Source organism: Dipodomys merriami, unplaced genomic scaffold (genome assembly GCF_024711535.1).
Source record: "Dipodomys merriami isolate MVZ:Mamm:240054 unplaced genomic scaffold, mDipMer1.0.p SCAF_6, whole genome shotgun sequence".
In the NCBI taxonomy this organism is placed as follows: Eukaryota; Metazoa; Chordata; class Mammalia; order Rodentia; family Heteromyidae; genus Dipodomys; species Dipodomys merriami.
This window is the reverse complement of record NW_027206179.1, coordinates 63,191,550-63,218,491: the sequence shown is the minus strand read 5'-3', so window position 1 is coordinate 63,218,491 and position 26,942 is coordinate 63,191,550. Positions and strand designations below refer to the sequence as shown.

Sequence of the window (26,942 nt, the reverse complement as noted above, 5' to 3'; positions counted from 1 at the left end):
TGGATGGAGGTTTCAAGATGAATAATCAGAATCTCACCAATAAGTGGTGAAGGGGAGATGGGACCCACCCATCCCTGCCCTAGGGATACTCAAAGCTGTGTCTCTCTCAGGAGTTCCCTTGGAGAAAGCAGCCACTGTTACTGCTTCTGGGCATGCATGACCAGAACTCCTTAGCTTTTGGGCATTTGCAATGGCATTATTTTATTATCTATATGAAATGTCACAAAGATGCATACTGCTACCTGTGATACAGGTAATCCCTTGCCTCTTGTTAACAGACTTCCTGACTATGTGTGATGGCCACTCGTTAACAGACTTCCTGACTATGTGTGATGGCCATGTTGTGGCTGAGCTTAAAGGATTTCAAAGAATGTGACGTGGCCCCATTACAGTGGCTCATGCCTGTAATCCTGGCTACTCAGAAGGCTGAGATCTGAGGATCCCAGGTCAAAACTAGCTCAGTCAGGAAATTCCATGAGGCTCTTATTATTAACTAGTCAGTCAAAAGCCAGAATCAGAGGTGTGGCTTCACAGTGCTAGCATTGAGTGAAAAGCTAAGGGACAGCACTCAAGCCCTGAATTCAAGCCCAAGTACACACACACGCACACACACTCACGCACACACAACCACATACACTCAAAGTGGACGCATGAGTCCTTATATTCTTGGTTGCATTTGGTAGACCTGTGCAGATTCTCTTAAACACTGTGCTTTCTTTGCTAGGACTTTATTAAGTGGACCCTCCCTAAAGGACGTCTGAGCACAAAAAGAACACCTTGCCCCCCGCCTAGGGCAATCCCAATATCCATGGAGGATGTGAAGAGGGCAATATCCAATCAGTTTCTTTCCCAAACTAAAAGAGACTTTGTGGATGTTTTTAAAGGTAAGCCTACTTTTCTTCTTTTCCAGGTAACATGCTAGGCACTGCCACAATACTCATCATCAACACTATTGGGTCTTTTCTCTCAAGGACTTCACAATCTAGACCAACACAAGACATTTTCATCCACTAAAACAACCAAGCATAGATAAGTGCTTCTTGCCCCTCTAGGCAGGGTGCTTGTGGTTCCAGTCTGTTTGGTTTGTTTTTTGTTCTTTGGTGCTGGTACTGGGGCTTGAACTCAAGGCCTGGGTAACTGTCCCTTAGCTTTTTCACTCAAGGCTGGCACTCTACCATTTGAGCCACAACCCCATTCCCAGCTTTGTGGTGGTGAATTGGAAGTAAGAGTCGTATAAACTTTCCTGCCCAGGCTGACTTTGAACTTGGATCCTCAGATCTCAGCCTCCTGAGTAGTGAGGATTACAAGTATGAGCCACTGGTACCAGGCTAGCAACTATAGATTACTTTGTTTCCCTTCATAAATTGCTAACATTAAGCCCTGTGCCTTTCATAAATTAGCATATTCAATCCTTACCATACCCTATGTAGTTATTGCTCTCTTGCCAAAGGTGACCCTGGCTGGATGAAGTTCTGTAGTAGGAGTCAGTCTACTTTAGTATTCCTGTCTTGAGACACCTAGGTTTTAGCTTCCTCTTCTTTTCTCATTCAGCCGCTACATCTTATTTGGTTTCCGTTTTCTAGAAAGGTGGCAATGTTTCTAATCTGTGATTGGTCTGATGAAGCATGGAGACATCCCACTGGATTCCATGTGAAAAACTTTTAACCTTTCAAGTTCTGCCCCCAGCAAGTCATTGACACGCCTTTTGTGGAGTCCCCAGGGACCTTCCGGCCATCCACATCTTTCCTGGCCTCTGAGCAGCAGTTGGAGTTGCTGGCTGAGCTACCAACCATTTCATGGAGCACTCTTCTCCCTGTGCTTCTGTGCTGTCACACTTTTCTGTGTCCCCATGCTTCTCTGGTCATTTCCCCATTTCATCTCTATTACAAGCTGGGCACCCAAGGCTCACACTTGTATCCTAGCTCCTCAGGAGGCTGACATCTGAGGATCACAGTTCAAAGCCAGCCTGGGCAGGAAAGTGTGTGAGACTCTTATTTTCAATTTGCCACCAACAAAATAAAATAAGACCCAACCAGAAGTGATGCTGTAACTCAAGTGGTGGAGTGCTGGCCTTGGGCAATAAAGCTAAGGAACAAGTGCTTAGGGTCTCTATTACAGTTATTAATTCCTTTAAAAATCCACTATCTTAGACTTTTACTTTTGTATTCTTTTTTTTCTGTTTCTTTTCTTTTCTTTTCTTTTTTCTTTTTCTTTTTTGTCAATCATAGGGCTTGAACTCTGGGCCTGGGTATTGTCCCTGAGCTCTTCAGCTCAAGGTGAGTACTCTACCACTTGAGCTACAGCACCACTTCCATTTTTCTGGAAGAGAAGAGTCTTACATACGTTCCTTCCAGGGCTGGCTTTGAACCACTATCCTCAGCCTCCTGAGTAGCTAGGATTACAGGTGTGAGCCACCAGGCGCCTGGCTCATGTTTGTATTCTTTACCCACCTTCTCCAAATGTGTCCTAATTCTATTTCTAACAAGTAGAAGTTCCATGACACTCCCAGTTTGTTACCTTCTCCTTTCCATGGCGGCCACCTTCCTACATTACCCATCAGCCCTTCCAACTTCCTTACTATATGGAATCTAGGTGAATCTTTAAAGTGCCTAGTTCTGGTTATACTATTTCTTCCTCCCACTGGCTTTCTGTTGCATTTCAAATAAAATCCAAGTTTTAGCTCCTGTTAGGCTAGTCCTTGTTTAGTTCCTCACCCTGTTCCTTTCAACCTCTACCTGTCCCCATCTACCTCACACATAGAGTTCCAGGCATATGTACAGGCCTTATTTTATTTTTATTTATTTTTAATTTAATTTTATTTGTTTATTTATTTATTTTATTTATTTCTTCTCCAGTCCTGGGGCTTGAACTCAGGGCCTGGGCACTAATAATAGCTCAAAGCTAGTACTCTACCACTTGAGCCACAGTGCCACTTCTAGCGTTTTCTGTTTATGTGGTACTGAGGAATGGAACCCGGGCCTTCATGCATGGTAGACAAGCATTCTACCACTAAGCCACATTCCTATTCTGGGCCTTATTTTAGTTCCTGTAAGATGCTCATTTCTTTCCCATCTTTGGCCAGTGTATCCTGTCCCCTTTGCCTGAAATGTTCCCTCCCCAGTTCTTGTAGCTTGGCTTTGTTGTTATAGACCCCAGCGTCAATATCACCTCTCCTGTGACACCTTTTCTTAACATTTCATCTGAAGAGATATGCCACCATCCCATTTCATCTACATTGTATGCTTTGAATTCACTTGTTACTGATTCTTTTGTGTTTTTCCCTTTCCTCAATTTTTCAGTAAGATCACTAAAGTCCTTTTATGTAGAACCAGCTCAGGAAATAACAGACAATATATGGAAGATACTCATTTTGAAACTAGATAATAAGATATCAAAACTCCTCTATTCCTGTAGATTCACACAAGGGTCATTGGAAAACATTTGAAATGTTTGTATTCTCTTTTATTATTGCTTTGTGTGTGTGTGTGCCAGTCTTGGGGTTTGAACTCAGGGTCTGGGGACTGTCCCTGAGTTTCTTTTGCTCAAAGTTAATGCTTGAGCTACAGCTCTTACTTCTAGCTTTTTGGTGGTTAACTGGAGATAAAAATCTCACCGACTTTCCTACGTGGGCTGGCTTCCAACTACAATCCTCAGATCTTAGCCTCTTGAGGTCCTAGGATTACTGGTGTGTAATGTCAGCATTCTTAAAAGATGTCTTTGAGGGTCTGGGAAGGTGGCTTAGTGGTAGAGTGCTTGCCTTGCCTGCATGAGGCCCTGGGTTCGATTCCTCAGCACTACATGAGCAGAAAAAGCTGGAAGTGGTGCTGTGGCTCAAGTGGTAGAGCGCTAACCTTGAGCTAAAGAGCTGAGGGACAGCACTCAGGCCCAGAGTTCAGGCCCCACGACTGACAAAAACAAAAAAGATGTCTTTAAGTTTCCAATTAAAGTTATCTATTCAGCACAAACACATTCCCATTTCCCCATGTGCAGGTTAATATGTAGGGCTTGTTAATAGGCTCTCCTAAATGTCATAACTCCATCTGCTTCTTTCCTTCCCAAGTCCTGCCTTAGTGAAGGATACCAGTATCTGACCTTGGATGACCTCTATTCCAACTCTCTTCTCTGGTTGGACCCTTCTAGTCTCCTGTCCTTACTACAGCCACAATGAGTTTCTGGACATAAGGTGATGGCACTCTTTGGCTAAAACCCACCAGAGACTCCTGTTACATTCCAGATGAAAGCTCAAAGACTTAAACCTTATGATGTGCATCGTCCTGTCCTTACCCTCATCCCTCTACAACCTTCTCCCTACTGCCTCATGCTCACTCCATTGCTTTATGTCTTAAAGACTTATCACACCCCTGTGGTCTCTCGCCCTATACACACATTGCTTCCTCCCCTAGCAGCACCTCTCCCTTCCTTCTTTTAGCCACTCTACCATTTAAATCTAGTCTGCTCAAGAAGCCTTCTTTGAGCCCCATCTTTGGTTTAGTGGCTTGCTCATGTACTTTAGTAGCCCTAATTTTAATCTCTTTTTATGTGTGTGACTGTCCTGAGGCTTGAACTCAGGATCTGAGTTTTTGCTTTTGTGCCCAATGCTTATGCTCTACCACTTGAGCCACTTCTGGCTTTTTGGTAGTTAACTGAAGATAAGAGTCTTACAGAGTTGGTTGGGTTTTGTTTTGTTTGTTTTTCCAGGGCCAGCTTCAAATTGCAATTCTCAAATCTCAGCAACCTGAGTAGCTAGGATTACAGGCATGGGCTACTGGTGCCTGGCTTTATTCGAATCTCTTTTTCAGAGACCTGTCACTCAATGCTGTATTGTCTTTCTTTGTGTGTTCATTTTCTCTAATTCTTTAAGCTTCTGAAGCTCAGGGACTTGTCTTCGCTTTGTGTTCTCATTATTGAATTAAGGCAAATGAATGAGAATTAATGAAGATGTCTGGAGAGCTTGGCTTTGCTAAATCAGAACAGCTGGGAAGATGGCGGAACAGGTTCCCACATGGCTATAGAGAATGTACCAATGGTCCTAATGAATGGCTTTTGAGTTGTCTTTGCCATTCAAGGCTCAAAGACTCTTTCCTACTCAGCCCTCCCTAATATTAAATGCACCATTTCTTTTGGGGACTGACTTATTAGTATAGATTCACAGTCATGAATGGAAAAGACATGGGGTTGTATTGTGGAACCCCTGAGGAGTAGAAGTAGAATGACTCCCTGGCTGTGGTCCGTGTCTGGGACCACTGAGTTCAGCTGAGTTCTAGATCATGGTTATTTTATCTGCTGTACTTCAGCTGCAGGATGGGGGCTGGGGGGTTGAGTGTTGCTTGTGATACCATAAAAGAGCAAAACCTGGATGGGGTCCTTTGTGTCTCTGGCTGTGAAGAATGAGTCCATGGACCAACATAGAGAAGATGGCAAACATATGCTGAAGAAAATGATAAGGAAAGGGGCTGGGAAGGTGGCTTAGTGGTAGAGTGCTTGCCTTGCATGCATGAGGCCCTGGGTTCGATTCCCCAGCACCACATAAGCAAAAAGAAAAAAAGCCGGAAGTGGTGCTGTGGCTCAAGTGGTAGAGCGCTAGCCTTGAGCTGAAGAGCTGAGGGACAGCGCCCAGGCCCAGAGTTCAGGCTCCACGACCGGACCCTTCCCCCCCCAAAAAAAAGATAAGGAGAGCTTCTGTTAGACAGAAGAGGTCCCAGTGGAGGGCACCACCTGGGGTGCATTGTGCAGGGGTAGATAAGGTGTTTCTAGGAGAGAGTTATGTGACTCTCGAGATCATTGGACAGACTACAGGCCATGTCAGTCCCCAGACCCAATCAGAGACTCCATGCAGTCTGTATGAGCTCCCTGTGCATCTTTTAGGACTTCTGATTGGATTACCATTCCAGTGCACACCTCTGAGGTTCAATCAGTCCAATCAGACATGCAAGTCTTCCAGGGGCATTGGGCCATGATGACGTTATGCCCAAGGGCCTGCATGTGTGACTGCTCAAGGCCATGGTGATTTAATGTCATGGGGCCTGCACACAGAAATGCTCAAGGCCATGGTCAGAGATGTTGAACCTCTATGGAAGGAGGCCTTTGCCACAATTGCCAGCCAGGCTCTTTTTCCGCTCTCACTTGGTCCTTTTGTATGAGGAAACCTCTCTTTTTTGAAATGCCTGGAAGGAGTTTGGTAATGTGAAATTTTACATAGGCAACAAATAACATTGTTTTGGGAAACTGATCCCATACCATGGAGGAACATAACACAGTTTACTAGGCATTACATTAAGTATTACATTAAGCATATATCCTATAGGCCCTCACCAGAGTGTGACTCAGATACTAATTGCTAATCGATAGCAATTCTGTTTTTGGAGTTTTCTGTTGCTCATTTATAAACTTAGTAAATATTTAATGAGATCTAAGTATAGAGGATCAATAAAGAACAAGATTTCATCTTTGTCTAAAAGAAACGTTAAGTATGTCTAGGTCCTGCTTTTGTGCTTTTGCTGGGTCTTCATCTCCAATAAGCTCACTTCTAGGCTGTGCACAGTGGTCCACATGGGAAGAAATTCATGATCTTTCCTGTCCTGGTCCCTTCTGGGACACACTGCATGGATACGCTGGATATTTATTTATTTATTTATTTATTTATTGTGCTTCATTGTTGGCCCATTGTCAAAGTCCTTCACTGTTTGCCTTTCAATCTATGTCTTCCTTATTTTCCTCTAACACACCACCTTCCCACTCTCTCAGGCCTCTGGTAGCTCTTGATTTAAAACACTAACCCCATGATTGCTAAACACCTGGAAAGTTTGTTCACAATTTGAGCACCTTCCCTGTTTCCAGATAACCTCAACCTCTGGGATAAGATGAAACAGGTATAGTTCCAGAACTCCTTCTTCCTAACCTCTTAATTCCACATGAAAACCACACTTCTCGTGCAAGACAGCACATTCCATATCTGTTTGTCCTGTAGATAGCCCTTTGCTGTCCTCTTCTCAGCCCTCTCCTCTCTTCTCCTCTGCTCCTCCCCTTCTCTCTTTTCTTTCCCCCTCTCTTTTCCTCCCCCCTTTTTTAATGCCAAATGGGACTTGAACACAGGACCTGTACACTGTCCCTTAGGCTCAAGTCTGGTGCTCTACCACTTAAGCCACAGCTCCAGTTCTGGCTTTTTGGTAGTTAACTGAAGAGTCTCATGGACTTTTCTGTCTGGAATGGCTTTAAACTTCAATTCTCAGCTCACAGCCTCCAGAGTAGCAAGGATTACAGGCATGAGCTACAGGGTGCCCAGCTCCCTAGATAGTTCTCTAATCACAGTAGTTGGGGGCTGTTTTGAGGCAGAACATTGACTCAATGACTTATAATCTTGGCAAACATCACAGATGACATTTAGGGAATGGAACATTTGCTGTTGAATGGTTGTTCCAGGGCAGAGAGAGATGAGTCAAGCATTTCATCAGAAAATTTCCTGCCTCCTTAAAGCTATCAGAAAGCCAAAATAAGGAGTTACTAGGGAGTTCTAGGTAGGGAGTTACTCCCAACAGCAGTGTATGTTTTTCTTAAGTATCTTCATTTGCGTGTGAATCTTCTCTCTGGTCTCCCAAAATAAGAGATATTATGTGAAATTCTTCTCTGCTGATTCACAAAGATTTATTGGTGTTGTGGTGGTTTTTTTTTTTTTTTTTTAAACCAGGGCTCTATCTTAACAATCTGTACTCATCTGGCTTGCTTGGTTAACACTTTAACACTGTGTCACACTTCCAGCCTTCCTTTTTGCTGGTTATTTAGAGATAGAACATTTTGGACTTTGCTGCTCAGGCTTTGACCACAATTCTTTAGATCCCTGCCTCTGAGTACCTAGAATTACAAGCCTGTAAAGACAGCACCTGACTTTATTTATTTATTTATTGAAAAAAGAAAATCAATATCAAACTGCTCTCTGGTACTAGGATAGGGAATTATGCATCTTTTCATATACAATGCAAACCAACAAATGCCATTACAACACATTTGGTATACAATGTGTATTAGAAATTATCTTCACAAGAACACCTAATTTGGAAGATAACCAAATTAAGTGTCAAGGAAGTGGCGCTGTGGCTCAAGCAGTAGAGCACTTGCCTTGAACTGAAGAGCTGAAGGATAGCGCCCAAGCCAAGAGTTCAAGCCCCACGACCAAAAAAAAAAACCATAAAAATAAAAAAATTGTCAATAGCAATTTGCACTGCTTAGATATTGCTCCTGAAACCCATTTCTTAACCTTTTATTCTTCTGAATAAAGTTGCTGTTGTGTAATATGCCTCCAAATTGAGGCTTTGTGGCAAGAATTAGGGACATGTGCATTTTAAGTGAGATTACTTGTGACCTTCTCCTCTGTAATCTGGTAGTATTTGTAGACTGGAGTTTAATCAGTATTTAATGATGACACACTTATATTTGTTATTTATCATCAAATACATATATGCACTTACACACATATATGGCAGTATTGAGATTGAGCTCAGGGCCTTGCACTCACTAAGCAAACATTCTACCACATGAGCCACACCCTAGTCTTTTTGATTTTTAGATTTTGAGACAGAATCTCCTGCTTTTGACTAAACTGGTCTCAAAATTCAATCTTCTTACCTATGCCTCTTTAGTAGCTGGGATTACAGGTGTGTGGCACCATGCCTACCTCTTATAGAGCTATTTCAAGGAAATAATCATATAACCTTCCAGCAGTAAGGGATAGGCTTTGAATAGTTCTTTTCTACATAATGAAATGATATATACCTCTCTAGGGCTGCCGGATTAAGCAAATAAAATAGCCTCTCCAGTTGAATTTGAGTAAAACTATTTAAAGGAGATAAGAGTACTTAAGCTGAAAAAGTATTTAGTTTTTATCCGAAGTTCAAATTTAATTGGTCCCCTGTGCTTTAGAAGGTGAACTTAGCCAATCCAATCTCTCTCTTTCTCTCTTTCTCTCTGTCTCTCTTTGTCTCTCTTGGTCTCTCTGTCTCTGTCTCTGTCTCTGTCTCTGTCTCTGTCTCTGTCTCTGTCTCTGTCTCTGTCTCTGTCTCTGTCTCTCTCTCTCTCTCTCTCTCTCTCTCTCTCTCTCTCTCACACACACACACACACACACACACACACACACACACAAACACACACCATAACCCCAGTGCAATAATGAGGCAAACCTAGCAGAGCTACGGATGCTTTCTGTGCCCGCTGAGCAGAACAAAAGGACACACAGATATATTCACTAGAAATTACTGATAAGCAGCTGGGTGCTAGTGGCTCACACCTGTAATCCTAGCTACTTGGAAGGCTGAGATTCAGAGGATTGAGGTTTGAAGCCAGCCCAGGCAGAAAAGTCTATGAGACTCCATCTCCAAAAAAACACACACAAAACAAGGCAGGAGATGTGGCTTAAGTGGTAGAGCACCAGATGAGCAAGCAAGCTCAGCAAGCAAGCAGCTGGGAAGCCCTGAGTTCAAGTCTAGGTGCCAACAAAAGACAAAAGAAACCAGGTCTGGGATGGTGGTTCAGTGGTAGAGCGCTTGCCTTGCATGCATGAGGCCCTGGGTTCGATTCCTCAGCACCACACAAGCAGAAAAAGCTGGAAGTGGCACTGTGGCTCAAGTGGTAGAGCACTAGCCTTGAGCTGAAGAGCTTGAGGGACAGCGCCCAGGCTCAGAGTTCAGGCCCCATGACTGACACAACAAACAAACAAACAAAAAAAAAGAAAGAAAGAAAGAAAAAAGAAACCACTTATGATCATCTGAGCTTATACTTTCTATGCCTGAGAAGGTAGATTGTTTCTAGATGACCTTCCTAAAGCTATACTGGGACTCTAAACATAAGAAGAAGGGCTTACAGTGATAAATTGGAAGTTAACTGCCAGAAGCAAAATGAAATGAAAAGCTACTCAAGAATAGCTGACCAGAAGAAATCATTGCCTTTCCTTTCTCCCTCCACCCCAGCTCAGAGCATGAAGGAAAGTCGCCCAGTGTTTCTGGATTGGAAAAAGCACCTTCCCCGACCTCTAGATACTGAGTTTCGAAGGAGTTACCAAACTCCAGCTAAAATTCCAGAGCTGCAGGATTTTAGTTTCCAGTATGGATGTTACTCGCGCCTGCGGATTGCTTCTCAGGGTCTAGGTAAGCACACTTCCAGTTATTAAAACAACATCATAAGTCCTGTTGATATGGGCCAGGACATGTCACCCCATATACCCAGAAGCCAATAGTGTGGCTCCAACTTTCAAAAAGGAAGTTTTGTTGTAGTCAACCTAGAAGGGGATCAGGACACAGCTCATATCTGTCTCTCCCAATGGCTTATAGCAAAGGAACTGAAATGGTGTGTCTTGTGGACAGGTATGTAGAGACTGAGCAATTTCCAGTCTGTTACTGGGTTTGCACTGTAACTGTTGGCAACTTTCTGACTTTTGACTGAGACGCTCTAGTTTTTATTTTCCATTCACTCCTCTGAGTCTTGGGTCCTTGGGAAAAAAAATGCACATCGTGTTTGTTGTTGTTTATGAAACAGGGCAGTTGTTGGCTAATGACTCAATTTTAGTGTCTCCCTGCTCCAAGATTCTCCATATAGTCGTGTGTGTGTTTGTGTGTGTGTGTGTCTTTGCGCGTGCATGTGTGCATGCGTGTTGCATGCGTGTGTGCCAATATTGGGACTCAAATTCAGGGCCTTGTTTTCCTGCTTGGCTTTTTCATTCAAGGTTAATAATCTACCACTTGAGCCATACTGCTACTTCCAGCTTTTTGCTTGTCAATTGGAGAGAAGAGTCCCACAGATTTGTCAGTCAGGGCTGGCCTTGAGCTGTGATCCTCACAAGTCAGCCTCTTGAGTAGTTAGGATTATAAACCTGAGTTATCAGTGCCTGGCTATTCTGTGGTGACTATCTAATGCCTTTTTTGGGGGGGTCGGGTGGTGGGGCCTGAACTCTGGGCCTGAGCACTGTCCCTCAGCTCTTCAGCTCAAGGCTAGCGCTCTACCACTTGAGCCACAGTGCCACTTCCGGCTTTTTTCTTTTTGCTTATGTGTTGCTAAGGAATTGAACCCAGGGCCTCATGCATGCAAGGCAAGCGCTCTACCACTGAGACACCTTCCCAGCCCCTCTAATGCCTTTTAAGTATTCTTTTTTTTAAAAGTTAAACCATGCTAGACACTACTGATACTTTTTTCAGGATAAAACAACAAAGCTCCTCTGTAGTCTGGTTCTTGCATTTGGCCAGTGGCCCTTTTAAAGGGGGCCATTGTTTGTTTGTATGTTTGTTTATTTTTGTCATTGAGACAAGTGCCCATAAAGAAAACAACTTAAAGGTAAATGAGGCAGGATTTATTTTGGCTCAAGGTTTCAGAAGTTTCAATCCATCAAAGTAGAGAGAATATGGCAGAGACAGAGACAGAGACAGAGACAGAGACACGGAGACGGAGACGGAGAGAGAGAGAGAGAGAGAGAGAGAGAGAGAGAGAGAACCTGTGCTGGGGGCTCTTTCTCTTTTCTCTTTCCATAGGCTGGAGTCCTGGATGGAATAAGCCACCCATATACCCACATTCAGTATGGGCTATCCCATCCCTTTACTCAATCCTCTCTGGAAATGCCCCCGACAAACCCATCCAGTGATGTGGCTTTACTATCCTAGATGCTTCTCAATACATTCAAATTGACAGTCAAGATTAGCCTCACACAGCTGGGCAATGGTGGCTCATGCCTGTAATCTTAGCTACTCAGGAGACTGAGATCTGAGGATCCAGGTTCGAAGCCAGCCTGGGCAGGAAAGTCTGTGGGACTCTTCTCTCCAATTACCCACCAAAAATTCGGAAATGGAGCTGTAACTCAAGTGGTAGATCACTAGCTTTGAGCAAAAATGCTCAAGGCCCTGAGTCCAAGCCCCAAGACTGGCACAAAACCCAACAAACCAAACAGATAAACAAAAAACAGCAAAAGTAGCCATCATAAGACATCTGAAACTGGAGACCATATTTAAGGTGTTCTCTAGGTTCACAAAGATATTAGGCAAGTTGTAGGAATTACATTTTTGTCTGTCTTCATTGTTCTTATGATAGTGCCATGAATATCAGAATCCACATTAAATGAACACCATTCATAATCAAAGAAGTGACTTGGGGCTTACATGCACCTGCAACCTTCAGGCATCTGCATGAAGTGCTGGCTGTCTTTGTTCTTCCAAACTGTTCCTCCCAAGATTCTTGAGCTCACTGGAAGGTCTTTTAGTGTACCAAAGCAAGAAGGTACATATATTCTACAGGAAAAAGAAGCTTCCCCAATGGCTGTTGTTTATTGAGAGGTGATGAATGAATGTTGTTACCATTTTAACACTGTGTAAGTGTAGACTTAGGGAGGATTTCTTTCCTGAGACCAGATGATCATATTCAACCTCTGATCAGTGCATTCCAACCCTGCAGCCCCAATAGAGATAGTCAGCAGCTCCCAGAAGCCCACCATAGCACCTGTCACTATTACAGGGATGGTAAAAGTAGCACCTCATTATTGCAAATTCAGAGTCAACTCCAAACCACGCTTGGGATGAATGGGTTGTGTTCAAGCAAGAAGGACAGCTTTTCTTTTTTTCCTCAATCATTTGACTCTCTCTGTGTCTTCCAGTCCCTACCATGCTGCACAGGTACCTTAATAATGAACAACGCATAAAGAAGCAGACATCCTACCAGCGTGACTATGGGAAAGCCTACCTGGACTTCTTGATGATGTTAAACTCCTTTTCTCCCTCTCAAGTCAGTGAGTACCTGCAAAGTGTTTCTGAAAAAGGTAAGACGGGGTCTTGAATTACCATTCCATGCTTTATCATAAAACATTGCTTTATGAAAGGAGTAATGGTTCTCAAAGCTAACATTTTAACTGGAGGTGAATGTCTACACACAAAAGAGAAACATTTTCTTAAAAGAAAATTCCACAATCATGTGCAAACCTCAATCCATTGAGAAACAAATTTCTTTAAAGAGGCCCTGGAGATTTTATTCCCACTTATTAAAAAGGAGACAGAGCGTTTCTGATATCATTTTACCTGCAGCTTACTTGTTCTAGGATGACTTCTCTTTTGCTTACAGCTAACTGGTTTCTCCAGTGGCTGTTTGTACTAGCTCAGGTGTTTTGTTTTGAATTCTGTTGACTTTGTTTCCTGTTTGGTGGCACTTCTTTGGAACAAAATTTAAAGTCCATGAGAATCTCTGAAGTCCACATCCAAAAAGAGAGCAGATGCCGTTCTCAGAATGGCGCTGATTTATTTACACAGCAAAGACTTATCCCATTTTGGAGTTGAGTGCCAGGGATGGATTTGGGAGCAGCTCAGGGATCAGTCTAATGAAGAGTGCATAAAATGTCAACCAAGGGAGCAAAGGATGTTGAGGAGAGGAGGAAAACTTCTTCTAGCTGCCGGCCACTTTGGAGTAAGGATCGTGGGGAGATCACACGTCCCCTCATTACTCGTTTGAGTACACACCCCAGTGAGTGTATAAAGTATGTCCATTAGAAGTCCTGTAACCTTAAAATAGGAAATAGAAACAAATTTGTGAAGATTATAATATATATATACATATATATTATTGTAAAGATACTGTACAGAGGGGTTGCAGTTACCTGAGCAAGGTAATGAGTCCATTTCCTAGAAGATTCTAATTGTTTTTCTGGATCCAACATATCTCTGGCAGTCTACTTTATGCTCAGGTCAATGTGGGGTCCACAACTCCTTTGTGCCCATGAACAGGCTTTAGTACTGGACTTCCTCCCATTTTCAGCAGCTCTCCAGCTGACGTTATCTCCCACCTGACCTTCTCCAGTCCCCAGTTACTGCTCTGTGTCTGTCCCTTTGCCAGTGAGAGAGATCTGGTTCCTCTGAAGTATTCATGGAAATCCTTTTTATCCTAGGATTTCCAGCTCGAAGCAAAGCTAAAGCCTTAGTATAGATAAGACTAGAAGGGAGGGTGTGTGTGTGTGTGTGTGTGTGTGTGTGTGTGTGTGTGTGTGTGTGTGTGTAAGGATCTGCTTTCCATCCTTAGAAGTATTTGAATACATTGGGCTTCAGGGAAGTCCAGGAAGCAGGTGTTTGGCTTCATTCGGAGGCAGAAGTATTTATTTCCTATTGGGAGCCTCATCCCTCTCAACAGATGTCTCTGGGCCAGTTCTTCACTTCTGAAAGAAACTAAGTCTTCTGGAGGTCTGCTTGTCTCATTCTCCCAAAAGACAGAGTGGAAGGTCAACAGAAAGCCCAGGCTGTCTTTCTGCCCTTTCCCAGCTTTGGTGCAGATAAGCAAAACCATCCTCTGCATTTTGCAAAATCTTCCTTCTGTCTCTAGCAGCCACATGTGTTGGACCCACAAATCATTTCTGTCTTCCCTAAGCACAGACTGCCATCTGCCTAGGGACTGGCCACACTGTACATAGTCCCCATTTCTGCCTGTGGGGAACCATGGTGATTGCCAGCACATTCTTCTCTCCATGTGTCAAGTGTAAACCTCTAAGGTGAAAGTCAGAAGTGGTTCATTTTCAAGATAAGATATTTGACCCTTGAGTGGAAAATTACTAGTCGTTTGCTTGGATAAGCTTACAGACATGACATAGTTTATTCACTGGAAGTCCATAGACGAACAAGACTGGTTGGAAGAGGCTGATTAACAAGAGGAAGAATGTACCTCAATAAAATGAGAAAATGGGTAGGAACTATGTGCACATACCAGAAAGCACATACCCAGAAAAGCCTTCCTGCCACAGACGAGCGTGTGAGTGTGTGAGAGGTTGGGAAGGGAGGATTGTGTGGTTGGAGACAGATGAATTACCTAAGAAAGTAGTGCAACTTAGGTGACTTCCGGGAGAGAATGTAAACCCCATAATAGTCAGCCAATGAGAAATTGGGGGAGGGACCTTGCACACTAGGGATAAGTTGCTTGTTGTATCAGTGGACTTTTTTGGGGGGTAGTTGCTTGTTGTAATAGACTAGAGTGTATCTGCCCACCTGACATGTGGTCTTGAAAGACCACCACTTCTGTTGTACTTCTTGTCTCTGAGTCCATCCTTTAAGTTTGGACAGGTGAGTGGGTTTCTCACACCAGGGTTTCCTTAGAGTGACCCTTGTGGCTTCTGTTCAACTTGGCATCCACATTCTTCAAGAGACCAGGGCAAGCTGATCTTTCAGGTGAACACAATCTATCCACCCTGCCAGGTTTTCCTTCTTAAATGGGTGAGAAATGACTGGCTGCTAGTAGGATCACTTTAAGACCAGTTAGGGTTTTGTTTTTCCTTGACTCTCCAGCTTTTCTGGCTCTGTAAGGGTAGCACTGGTGGCAGGTACCCATAGGCAGAGGTCTAAAGCTTTTGCTCTTCTGTGCTGCCTTTGGCTCATACAGGAGCTGCTTCCTGTGGCTTCCAACTGCTTTGGCAGCTCTGCTTCAGAACAGCTCATTCACCAAAGCCGATTGTGTGAGAGGTTGACAAGCAAGTGGGAGGTTCACATGGAGTACTTCCACCCGAAGACTCTTGTCATTTCCAGCATCAGCGATGACATGAATGCTTTTTAGCTGTGAGCATCTCAGCAGTGCTTTCACCATGGGGCTGAGCTGGTGGGCAGAGAATAAAACTCTGGCAGATGTCTTAGGTTGAACCATTATCTGCTCAGCTGAAATTATATGACTGTATTATCCTGCGCAGGTAGTAGGTCATGATGGTATAGGATCCCAGAGCATGGGGCTGAGGGAGACAAAGGAGACAGACACAGATACAAAGAAAAGAGGGAGAGAGGGAAGGAGAGACTTACAAACACACACACACACACACACACACACACACACACACACACACACAGAAGGGATGTAGAGGGAGAGAGGAAGGAGCAAGAAAGCAGAAGGAAGGAGGGAGAGAATGATAGACTGAGAGAGAAAGGGAGAGAAGTGGAGGAAGAGGGAAGGGAGAGAGAGAGAAACTGGAGAGGAAGGAATGAGCAGATAGCAGCTGAAGGCGAAACTTCCATTCCCAGTGACTCTCTTGTTAGCATTATTTTGTGCAAGCTGAGCATGCTTAGTCCCCCCAAATCTTAAAGCACCAATATGATCCTACAAGAGGAAAAATTCCACACCCAACCTTATTGCTGGGTTAAAACCCAGGTGCCAAAAAATTGCCTCCAGGTTATTTGTTCAAAGTGTATAAGAAACATAGATGAGGCTTGGATCTCATCCTCAAATATATCATGATATATATTCACATGCTCCAAAATGCAAAAAGAAATATTTTTGAATGAAACAGAAAGGGCTGTTCACCCTGAATTGGACCTCTTAATCCATGCAAAGGTTGACCAGATGTCTTCAGTGGCCCATCTATTTTCAACATTGTTTTAAACTGAGTCTGATTCAGACCATCCAAAAGCATACTTTCTGAGCATCTGTTATCCTTTGTGTCATCTACCCACTTTCTTCCCACTCATATGATAAATTTATCTGAAATCTGGTTTTCTGTGAGATTTGTCTGCTCTGAAGGCTTGTTGTTACCAGAGGATGGATGAAAAGCTTCCCTCAGCTTCCGAGTTTTCACACAAAATCACAGGTTCTTGAGATCCACATGTGAAAAGAGTTTCAAGGTGTCTCAAAGAAGGGAGACTCTCAGGGTGAAAATTTTAACAAGGATTTAATTTAGTGTAGCAGAGTTAAAGTGAGGAGAAACAATATAAGAGAGAAACATTTCTTGTTTCCCACATAGGAAATGGGAGTTAAATACTCAAAATAATGGCTTGTCTTTTTCTTTCTTTCTTTTTTCTTTTTTCTTCCTTTCTTTCTTTTTTCTTTCTTTCTTCTTTCTTTCTTTTTCTTTCTTTCTTTCCTCTTCCTCCTCCTCCTCCTTCTTTTCTTCCTCTCCTCCTGTTCCTCTGACTAGAACTCAGGGCCTTGTCCAACTCTGCTTATCCTTTTTGATTAAGGCAGTATTCTACCATTTGAACCATGGCTCCACTTCCAGTTTTATGCCGGTTAGTTGGCTCAAGTCTGCCTATGCTAGACTCAAAACTGGATCCTTAGCCTTCATTTCAAAGGAGAAGGCAGATTTAAATAGTCACTCTTAGGTTTCCTATTGTTTCTAATTTAGCATCTAGAAGTAGGTATAGTGTGAAAGAAGCTTAACTGCCTTCCTCAGTTTATCTCCTGGTTTCTGGGTCTGTCCCTTTTAATATTTGTTAAAAAATATTTAATTTCCCTATAATCTCATTTATCTGCCCTGCCTCCAAGACTTGGAAATTCTACTTCTGCACGTTTCTCTGAGAAAAGAGAAAGCATATATCCACAAAAGGACTGTACAAGAAGGTTTATAACCATTTTATTTTGAACATCCCCAAACTAGGATATAGGCAAGTCTCCACCCACAGGAAAACAGATAAATAAACTGTGATATACTAAAATCATGGCAATAAAAGAAATAATTTATTGATCTATGAAGCAAAATGAATGACTTTTTAAAACATTATGGGAGATGGTAGACACAAATAGCTATAACATCTGTCAGGAGCTGGTGACTCCTCCTAACTACTCAGGAGACTGAGATGTGAGGATCCCAGTTTTAAGCCAGCCTGGGAAGAAAAGTCTGTGAGACTCTTTTTTCTAATTAACTAGCAAAAAGCCAGAAGTGGAGTTGTGGCTCAGTAGTAGAACATCGGCCTTGTGCAAAACAGAGAATGGCTTCTGTCAGATTTCATTTCTCTAAAGGTCTGGGAGGGGTAAAGCTTAGCTGTGGAGTAGCTGTCTTGGGGGGTAGAAAGCACTGACTAGAGGGTATCCAGAAGGGTCTTCTGAGCTAATGAGAATGATTGCTTTGTGTGGGTGTGGTCTCTACATGTACCAAGTGTTAATTGATCAAAATCTACATGTAATATCGGAGCACTTTATTTTTTTTCCCAATTACACCTCAGTCTAAAAAATACTGGGGTTGCCTGTTTTCACTGTATTTGATGTCGGTGACCTACATGTTATTTATACATTTTTCTAATTTGGGAAGAGGAAGGGAAATAGCAAAATGCTGCAATAAGGATACAGATTGACCATTGTAATAATGAGATATACAAGACACTATGTTGAAAACGAACTTTACAACTTGCTGGGGGAGGGGAAGGGGTTGGGGAGCTGGGGAGGGAAGGGATGTGTAGGGGAAAAACAAAGGAAAGATAATAAGGCTCAATAGGAAATATAATCATTACCTTACTCATGTAACCGTAATACCTCGCTGCAGTATTTTTACAATGAAAAACATTAAAAAAAATACTAGGGTTGGCCGGGTACTTTTGGCTCACAACCATAATCCTACCTACTTGAGGGGTAGAGATCAGTAGTAGTATGGTTCAAAGCCAGCCTGGATGAAACTGTTATAAGAGCCATCCAACCAGTGCAGTAGTGTGTTCCTGTCATCCTAGCTACTCAGGAAACATAAATAGGGGATTGCATTCTAGGCGAATCTGGGCAAATATAAAAGAAATCCTATCTCAAAAGTAATTAGAACCCCAAAGGCTGCCTCATGGCTCAAACTGCAAGCATAAAGCTGATTTCAAGCTCCAGGGCCACAAAAAAAAGAAAAGAAAAACCATTGAAGTCTCCCAAAGCATGAGATTCACAACCATATTCCCAGCTAGTCTAGAAGCAAAGAGCAGAAGATTGTGGTTCCAGGCTAGTTTAGACAATAGCACAAAACTTTATCTGATTAACTGAAAAACAAAAAAACTGGGGCATGGATCAAGTAAGAGAACACTCATCTAGCAAGCTCAAGACCTGAGACCAAACCCCAGTAAAACAGGGTGTGTGTGTGTGTGTGTGTGTGTGTGTGTGTGTGTGTGTGTGTGTGTGTGTGTGTGTGTGTGTGCATGTGTGTGTGTGTGTGTGTGTGTGTGTGTGTACTGGGAGATACACACACACACACATAAATAACTGCTCTTTATCTCTCTCTCTCTCTCTCTCTCTCTCTCTCTCTCTCTCTCTCTCTCTCTCTCTCTCTCTCTCCAATAGCTATGTATGATGGGAGGCTGGGCAAATCATAGTTTTAGGCAAAAAAATAATATTGAGCTAGGCACTGGTGGCTCATGCCTGTAATCCTAGCTACTCAGGAGGTTGAGGGCTGAGGATCGCAGTTCAAAACCAGCCCAGGCAGGAAAGTCTGTGAGACTCTTATCTCCAACTAACCACCAGAAAACCGGAAGTAGCTCTGTGGCTGAAGTGGTAGAGCACTCGCCTTGAGCTGAAGAGAGCAGGGACAGTGCCCAAGCCCAGAGTTCAAGCCCCACGACCACCACCACCACCAAGTATTGAACTATTTTGCGTGTCTGCTATCCCAGCTATGGAAGGAAGTGTATAATAGGAGTGTAAGAGTCCAGGAATGGGCCCTATCTCAAAATAACCAGTGCAAGTAAGGGGTGGAGGCATAGCTTGACGGTATAACACTTGCCTATCACCTAGGAATAAAGGATAAAGAGGCTATGGTGTATTAAAATGTCTTTAGTAGGCTGGGCAAATCTCAGTGCTTCATACCTAATCCATTCTAAGATAGTGGAAGGTAAGTACAATGGCCTCTATTCACAGATGAACAAATGAGGAAGAGCAGAGTTTACATATATATATTGTCCATTGTGGGTCTTGAACTCTGGGCCTGGGCACTGAACATCAGCTCTTCAGCTCAAAACTACTGCTCTACCCCTTGAGCCACAGCGTCACTTCCAGTTTTCTGGTGGTTAATTGGAGATAAGAGTTTCATGGACTTTCCTGCCTGGGCTGGCTTTGAACCTGGATCCTCAGATCTCAGCCTCCTGAGTACTAGGATTTCAGGCATGAGCCACCAGTGCCTGGCAGGTTAAATATTTTTAACAGAAACTTTGGTTTCTTTGGTGCTAAAAGCAACCCATGTTCTTTCCCTGCTGATCCCTTGAATACTAAGGTTACTCATCTTAAGAATTATACTCAGACATAGTATTCATGGATTCATTTGACTTCTTACCCAATGTGAAAATAAATACTCTTTTTTTTCCTGGGAAAATAAATACTCTTGTTAGGTATTCACCTCCTCCATAGATTTTTCCCTATTTAGCATTTAATATTCAACATGGAGTATTCATCCTTTTTTCTCCTTATGCTTCTCAGATAGACGAATTCTTGAACGCTTTATTCATTCGCACTGTCACCCTGGTAAGAAAAATCATGGAAACCAAAGGAAGATTATCAGCGGCACATCCATGGAAGCTCCAGAACCTATCTAGTCGTGTTCCCAATAAGGAAAAAAAGACACAAATTGCTTCAGATTTTATTTTGCTTTAGTTTTTCATACAAGATAACATTCTTTAAGGCTACAAATTGTCCTCTCCATATAACTTTAGCTGTATGTGAGTAGTTTTGATAGAATGTCTTATCTTTTTTCTTTTTGGATACTCAGCTTGTGGTTTCAATTTTCATTTCCTCTTTAAACAGGAACTTCTATGAGTGAATTCTTATTTTCCCAGTGATTAGAATATGAAAATTGTTTCCATTGTTGATTTATGTTTTTTTGAGTGAAGTTAAAAAAATTCACATTGCAAAATGAATCAAAGTTACCTTTAATGATATTAAATATATCATAAACTGATGTATTCACATGAATATTAGAGGAAACCTGCTTATTGTACTTTTCAGATCCTTCATATCTTTCTGTAATTATATATTTGAACTATCTAATTTTGAAAGAAAAATGTTAAATCTCTTGCAATAAATTTATTTGGTGCTGGAACTGAAGCTTGAACTCAGAACCCTGTGTTCTCATTTGGCTTCCCCACCCAAGTCTGGCTGACACTCTACCACTTGAGCCACATCTCTACTTTTGGCTTTTTGCTAGTTAATTGGAGATTAGGGTCTCACAGACTTTTGTGCGTAAACTCACTTTGAACTGTGACTCTTCTTCCTCAGCTTCCTGAGTAGCTAGGATTGCAGACATGAGCCAATGTTGGCTAGCATGATAAATGTGATTTTAATTTCTCCTTTGTGATACATATATATATATATATATATATATAAGATACACACATCTTAATCTTATATATACATATATATCACATGTATATATACATATATGTATACATACGTACACATATGTATACACGTATATATCTTATCCATATATACGTGTATATATGCATACATGTATATCTTATGTATATATATATATACATATATATCTTAAGGTTTATCACACATGACATCACAAAATTTGAATTAGTCAATCAATATATGAAAACTTAGCTTTTCACTCAAGGCTGACACTCTACCACTTAAGCCAGCTCCACTTCCAGCTTTTTTCTAGTTAATTATACATAAGAGACTCAGATTTTTCTGCCCTATTTGGTTTTGAACCATGACCCTCAGATCTCAGCCGCTTGAGGAGCTCAGATTACAGGTGTGAGCTATCAGTGCCTATTGCCAGTTTGATTTTATCACACTATATGTGGTCCTCAAAAATGTGTGATCATGTTTTACCTTTGTAATATGTTATGATTTCATTGTGCCTTTTTTCACATGCTAGGATGGTAGCAGTTGTTGGTAAGAACTTTGCATGAATTCTCTCTCTCACTTTAGTGTATATATGTAGGACTCTTCTCACAGCACCTACTCCAAAGCAGGGATCCATAGTCCATCAGAATCCTTAATTGAACATTAAAAAATGAACAGTCCTTTCATGCCATAAACATTTTTGTGCCTAACAGTGCCCCTGACAGACAGACAAGGAACTTAAATTCTAGATTAAGAAATTAAGAGGCTGCTGCTGAAGAAGGCTTGCTCCAGCTGAGGCCTCAAGAGTAGAAGTCAGAGTCAGTCACATGACTTGATGGGGACTTCCAGGCCTAAGGAGAAGGAAGGCCAAGCCTTCAAAATAATGAAGAGTGTCACAGCAACCTGCAGAAAGCACAGTAGCCAAAGCCCAGTGAGTTGTCCAGGAACAGGAGGGGCAGGGTGAGGAAGTCATGGCAAAAGCAGGGCAAGGTCGCAGGTGTCCATCACAACCTGACCACCTGTGTATTCCTGAGAGCTTCAAGTCCTAGGTTCTAGTTACTGTATTCTAATACATTCAGTTTCTATTGATTCAAGTTGAATATCACCCAAGTGCATAGTTCGGTGTTGTATCAATCTCCTTCCAAACTATGGCAGCAAAGCATTGAGCAAGATCTGAGTTTTCAGCCATGGTAGACCTGTCTGTAGGCTAGTCTTAAGATTTTCAACTGGAGGGAAACCTTGACCTCCTAAGTAATTTTTTTACAATCTCCCATACATTGAGGTTCACATTGATGTAAATCTCTGTGGGTTTTAACAGCAGAACAATGCCACATGTTCACATAGTACAGTGTAGTTTGACAGCCCTAAGTATCTTCACCATCCACTTTCCAATCCTCCTCTCCTCCTCTCACACTACTAATTGATTACTCTTTAGAATCTGGTCTTGGTGATGTGCAGGGAAGACAGCCAAGTAACCCAGAACTGCCTCTCTTGCTCTGGGGCAGCAGCCCATGAATAAGTAATATTCTACCTTGGAACCCAGAAACCACCTATGGGCCTGCAGAACTTACCAGTGACTGAACCACTCTAGAGCCAGAAATTCTGTTTATAAATACAGCATTGGAATGTATTCTTTGACAGCCTTTTTCTTTAGGCATTGGTAACTTGAATTACTCATTCCAGTTTCTCTCTCTCTGTATCCGTAGCCCCAGCTCATAGTCCTCCTGCTAGAGAGTGCATTTTTTCCAGCCCTTGACTGTGAGCTTGGTCATGTGACTTTCTTTGGATGATGGAATGCTGGCAGACCCAAACCTCTCTGTAGGTCCTTGCAGGAGTGCATGCTGCCTCCAGCAAGTCTGCCCCAGCGACCCACAAACCATGAAGGATAAATGATTTTGATTTCATGGCATGGAGGTTAAGGGAACACTAGATAACTAATTTAAGTACAGTGTTTGCTTAGATGATATGTCTGGAACCCTCAAAATAAGATAAAGAACTTGGTGTAAGCAATTCCCTCAAAATTATTAGGTCCTATCATGACTAACAAATATGTGTTTAAAAAATGATTACTAGCCAGGTGCCAGTGGCTTATGCCTGTAATCTTAACCCCACAGGAGGCTGAGATCTGAGGATTGCAGTTCAAAGCCAGCCTGGGCAGGAAAGTCCTTGAGACTCTTCTCTCCAATTAACTATCAAAAAGCCAAAAGTGGAGCTGTGGATCAAGTGGTAGAGTGCTAGCCCTAGACACAAAAGTCAAGGTCAATGATAGGTTCTGAGTTCAAGCCCCAGGACTGGCACACACAAAAAGTTATTACCTTAGAACTTATAATACACACAGGTCAATTCTTTCTGACTAGGACTCCAGATGCCCAAAGGATATAGGAAATAATTTACAACTGGGACCATATCAAATTAGTTTCTGCACAGTAAAAAGAATCGACAGAACCAAGAGACAACCCACAGAATGGAAGAAAATTTTCACTAGATGGTTCTTGAACAGACACAAGATTAATATCCAGAATGTGTGGAGAGATTTTAAAAAAAGAGCAAGAGGCCAAGTAATCAGATCAATAAATGGACAAACAAGCTGAACAGTCAGTTCTCAATACAAATGGCTAATAGATAAATGAAATCTTCAACATCCTTATCCATAAAGAAAATATCAAAAAACAACTTGGAGATTCCCTCTTACCCCAGTCAGGATAACAGCCACCAGAGAGATCTAGGAAGATGGTGGAGGAGAAGCTGGAGGCTAAACAAGCTCTTGCATAGAAACCAGTTTTAGTGTTCCACTGAAAAGTCCAAGGCTAGAGAGTCACACCAAGTATGCCATCATAGTACAGAGAGTTTGGGCAGAGAGGAAAAATTCAGGCAGCTTGGTTAAGGAGACAGATTCGAGCACTTGTTGGTGTCTCTGGTAGTGTATCGGTGGCTGCAGCCAACCATATCAACAGAGAGAGCCTGGGACAAAGGCACCAGAGGCAGTGTGTGAGCAGATTCTGCTCACCACCAGCAAGACCTGGCAAGGAGTAGAAATCTTCATCCTGCTGACTACAGAGACCCGCACACCGTGGATGGCCTGAAACCCAAGGGAAAGGCATGAGTACCCCCAAGACATCCTCATTCCTTTTCACAGAGCAGCAGTGGGAAGGTAGCCCCTCCCCCATCACTGGAGAAGAACTCTATCTTTGATACTGACAAACACTGGGCCAGAGCAGCTAGCAGGTAACTCAGGCCTTGGAGAAAGACAATAGGAACCATTCAATAGGTCAAAGGAACCTGACCTGCGGGACTCAGCTACACCCAGAGGAAAGTTACCCTTCCCAGGAAAAGGAAGCTTTGCCCATGGAGGAGTGACTTTCTTCACTGGGTAAGCAGAGCCAGAGGCTTCCCCACCCCACTGTAGCTCAGGAAGCAGACCCAGCTGAAGGAGGGTAAAAGAAAAGCAATTGGAAACTCAGTAAATATAAATCCTGAGAATGGCTCCAGGCTGAGCTGTGTGTGTCTCAGGACCTAGCCCCTCAGGGAAAAGCTACTGATGGCTGACAGGCCTGAACCCTACCCACAACCAAGTCCCATCACAGCAACTTCAACCTAAAGGAAATGGCCATCTCCCTCTTTTGTGATACTCAAAGCAGCTAACACTACCACTGAACTAGCCTGGGAGTAGGGTCGTAAAGTCCCTGGTAAGGAAGAGCTTCATTTGGCCTGTTCAAACTGATGTAAGAAACCAATCAAGCCACAGGCAAACCAAACACCACAAAAAAACCAGAGACTCCACCAAGAGACTGGTGGAGAACACAGAGGAAATACAAGATTCCCCTTCCCCCCAACCAAAATTTAAAAAAACTCTTTTTTCTACCTATTTTTTTTTGAAATTAAAAAAAAGATTGTTTTCTATTTTTAGGGTTTTTAAATTCTCTGTTTACTTTGTCCTTTTTGCTTTTTGGCTTTACTTTATTGCTGTTCTGTTCATCCCCAGATATATACCTTATCCTTCATTGTGTGCACACTCAAATATCGATTATTCACACACTCTCATCCTTAACTCCCTTAATTGTAGTATTATTTCTTTATACTTATATAATTTTTAAGTGTTTCATTTTTAAATTTTTTATTTTTCTTTATCTCTTCTCCTTTTCTTCTATCCTTTTCCTCTGTGAATTTAGGTCTTGGTTATATTGGCTCTCTCCCTTTCCCTCCCCACATTCCTCTAATCTTATTTTCTCCTCACAATTCTCCCTAAACCTATAAATTTCTGGTCCACTGACTCTTTCTTTGATTTTTTTAGTACACTGATTCTTAGTGGTTTGTTGTTGAACTAAATTTTATCTGCGGAACTAGATTGTATATGTACTAATTTTGACTGCATCAAACAATCTTGGCAACTACAGAGCTCTGATTGATGCTGGCCTTAAAATAGTGTTTTGGTATGGAATTGGTTTTGCTTTCATCCCAAATGGGCAGAACAAGCCTGAGAAACACAAGAAAAATGACAAGTCCAGGTATTTCAACTCCCGTTCATAATAATCAGGCAACAGAACAGTTAATGAATAATCCAGAGATTTCCTGAAATTCTCTACAAACATAACTGGTAAACATGCTGAGTGAAAGGATTGAAAACCTGCAAAGGACTCTATATGAGCGAGATAGGGAAATCTGTGAGCGTGATGAGGCTAACCAAAGATTAATACAGGAACTTCGCACATCAGGAGGTTAATCAAAGATTAATAGAGGAATTGCATGAGTGGGATGACAATATATAAAGATTAATAGAGGCATTCATGGAATCTACAAACAGAAAGCTGGAGGAATCCATGGAGGCCACAAAGGGAATGCTGAATGAAGCTCAACAGAAGAAAGGAGAGTCCAAGAAACAATAAGGATTTGAGAATGAACACTGAAAACCAAATTAAGAAGGTAAAGAAGGCCATACATGATCTAAAACAAAGCTCCAACAAAGAATTTGAAGCCATATAATCTGACCAATTAGAAGGAAAGGAAATAAAAAAGTAAAAAGTCTTGACAGTAGGTTAGACCATGCAGAAGATCGAATCTCTGAGGTTGAAAACAGCCTAGACATTATAGACAATGAACAGACAAGTAATCAAGACAAATCCAAGAAATATGATAGGTCTATTCAACATTTAGAAGACACGATCAGATGGCCAAGGCTAATAGGTAAAGAGGAGGACCCAGAGACAGAAGTGAAAGGTCTAGGAAATTTAACAGGATCGTAACAGAGAACTTCCCAAACATGCAAAGAGATAGGCCCATTCAGATACAAGAAGCCTTTAGAAGCCCAAATAGACCAGACCAGAATAGGATATCCCACCAGCACATTGTAATCCACACAGGATCAATTCAGACCAAGGAAAGGATCCTTAAAGCTGTCAGGGAGAAAAGATCAATCACATATTAAGGGAAACCAATCAGAATAACTTCAGATTTCTCAGCAGAGATAATGAAAGCAAGAAGAGCCTGGAAGGATGTATGACATGCCCTAAAGACAAACTTTAACTATCAACCAAGAATAGCTAAACTATCGTTCATAACAGAAGGTCAAATAAAAACCTCCCACAGCAAAGAAAAATTGAAACTATATCTCTACCAAACCAGCCCTACAAAAGATACTTAAAGATGTCCTACACATAGAAAACCAACAAGACCACAATAAAGGCCAAGAAACAGAACCCGGAGAATCCAAGAATCATAGGAAGAACCCAGGTGGAACAGCCCGCAAAAAGGTAGATAACATGGCAGGAACTACCAAATACCTCTCAGTCCTAACTCTCAATATTAATGAACTTAACTCTCCAATTAAGTGACATAGACTGTCTAGTTGGATTAAACAGCAAGATCCTTCTATCTGCTGCCTTCAAGAGACACACCTTGCCCACAAAAGCAAATATATTCTGAAATTAAAGGCTGGAATAAAATTTACC

The 26,942-nt window shown here is 42.1% G+C and overlaps 1 protein-coding gene across 3 annotated transcripts in view; it reads left to right on the top strand.

Moving 5' to 3' along the window:
* Positions 1 to 20,640, top strand: part of Tex26 (testis expressed 26) — a 37,868-nt gene extending 17,228 nt beyond the window's left edge. For 2 of the 3 annotated variants that reach the window (XM_070003022.1, XM_070003024.1), the window contains 4 exons: positions 725 to 884; positions 9,957 to 10,133; positions 12,620 to 12,781; positions 20,122 to 20,640. In XM_070003022.1, coding sequence (XP_069859123.1) covers positions 725 to 884; positions 9,957 to 10,133; positions 12,620 to 12,781; positions 20,122 to 20,237 — 615 coding nt within the window. In that variant the 3' untranslated portion in view covers positions 20,238 to 20,640. The remainder of the gene's footprint in view (positions 1 to 724; positions 885 to 9,956; positions 10,134 to 12,619; positions 12,782 to 20,121) is intronic. The other variant, XM_070003023.1, reaches the window with a different exon arrangement.
* Positions 20,641 to 26,942: the final 6,302 nt, after the last annotated feature.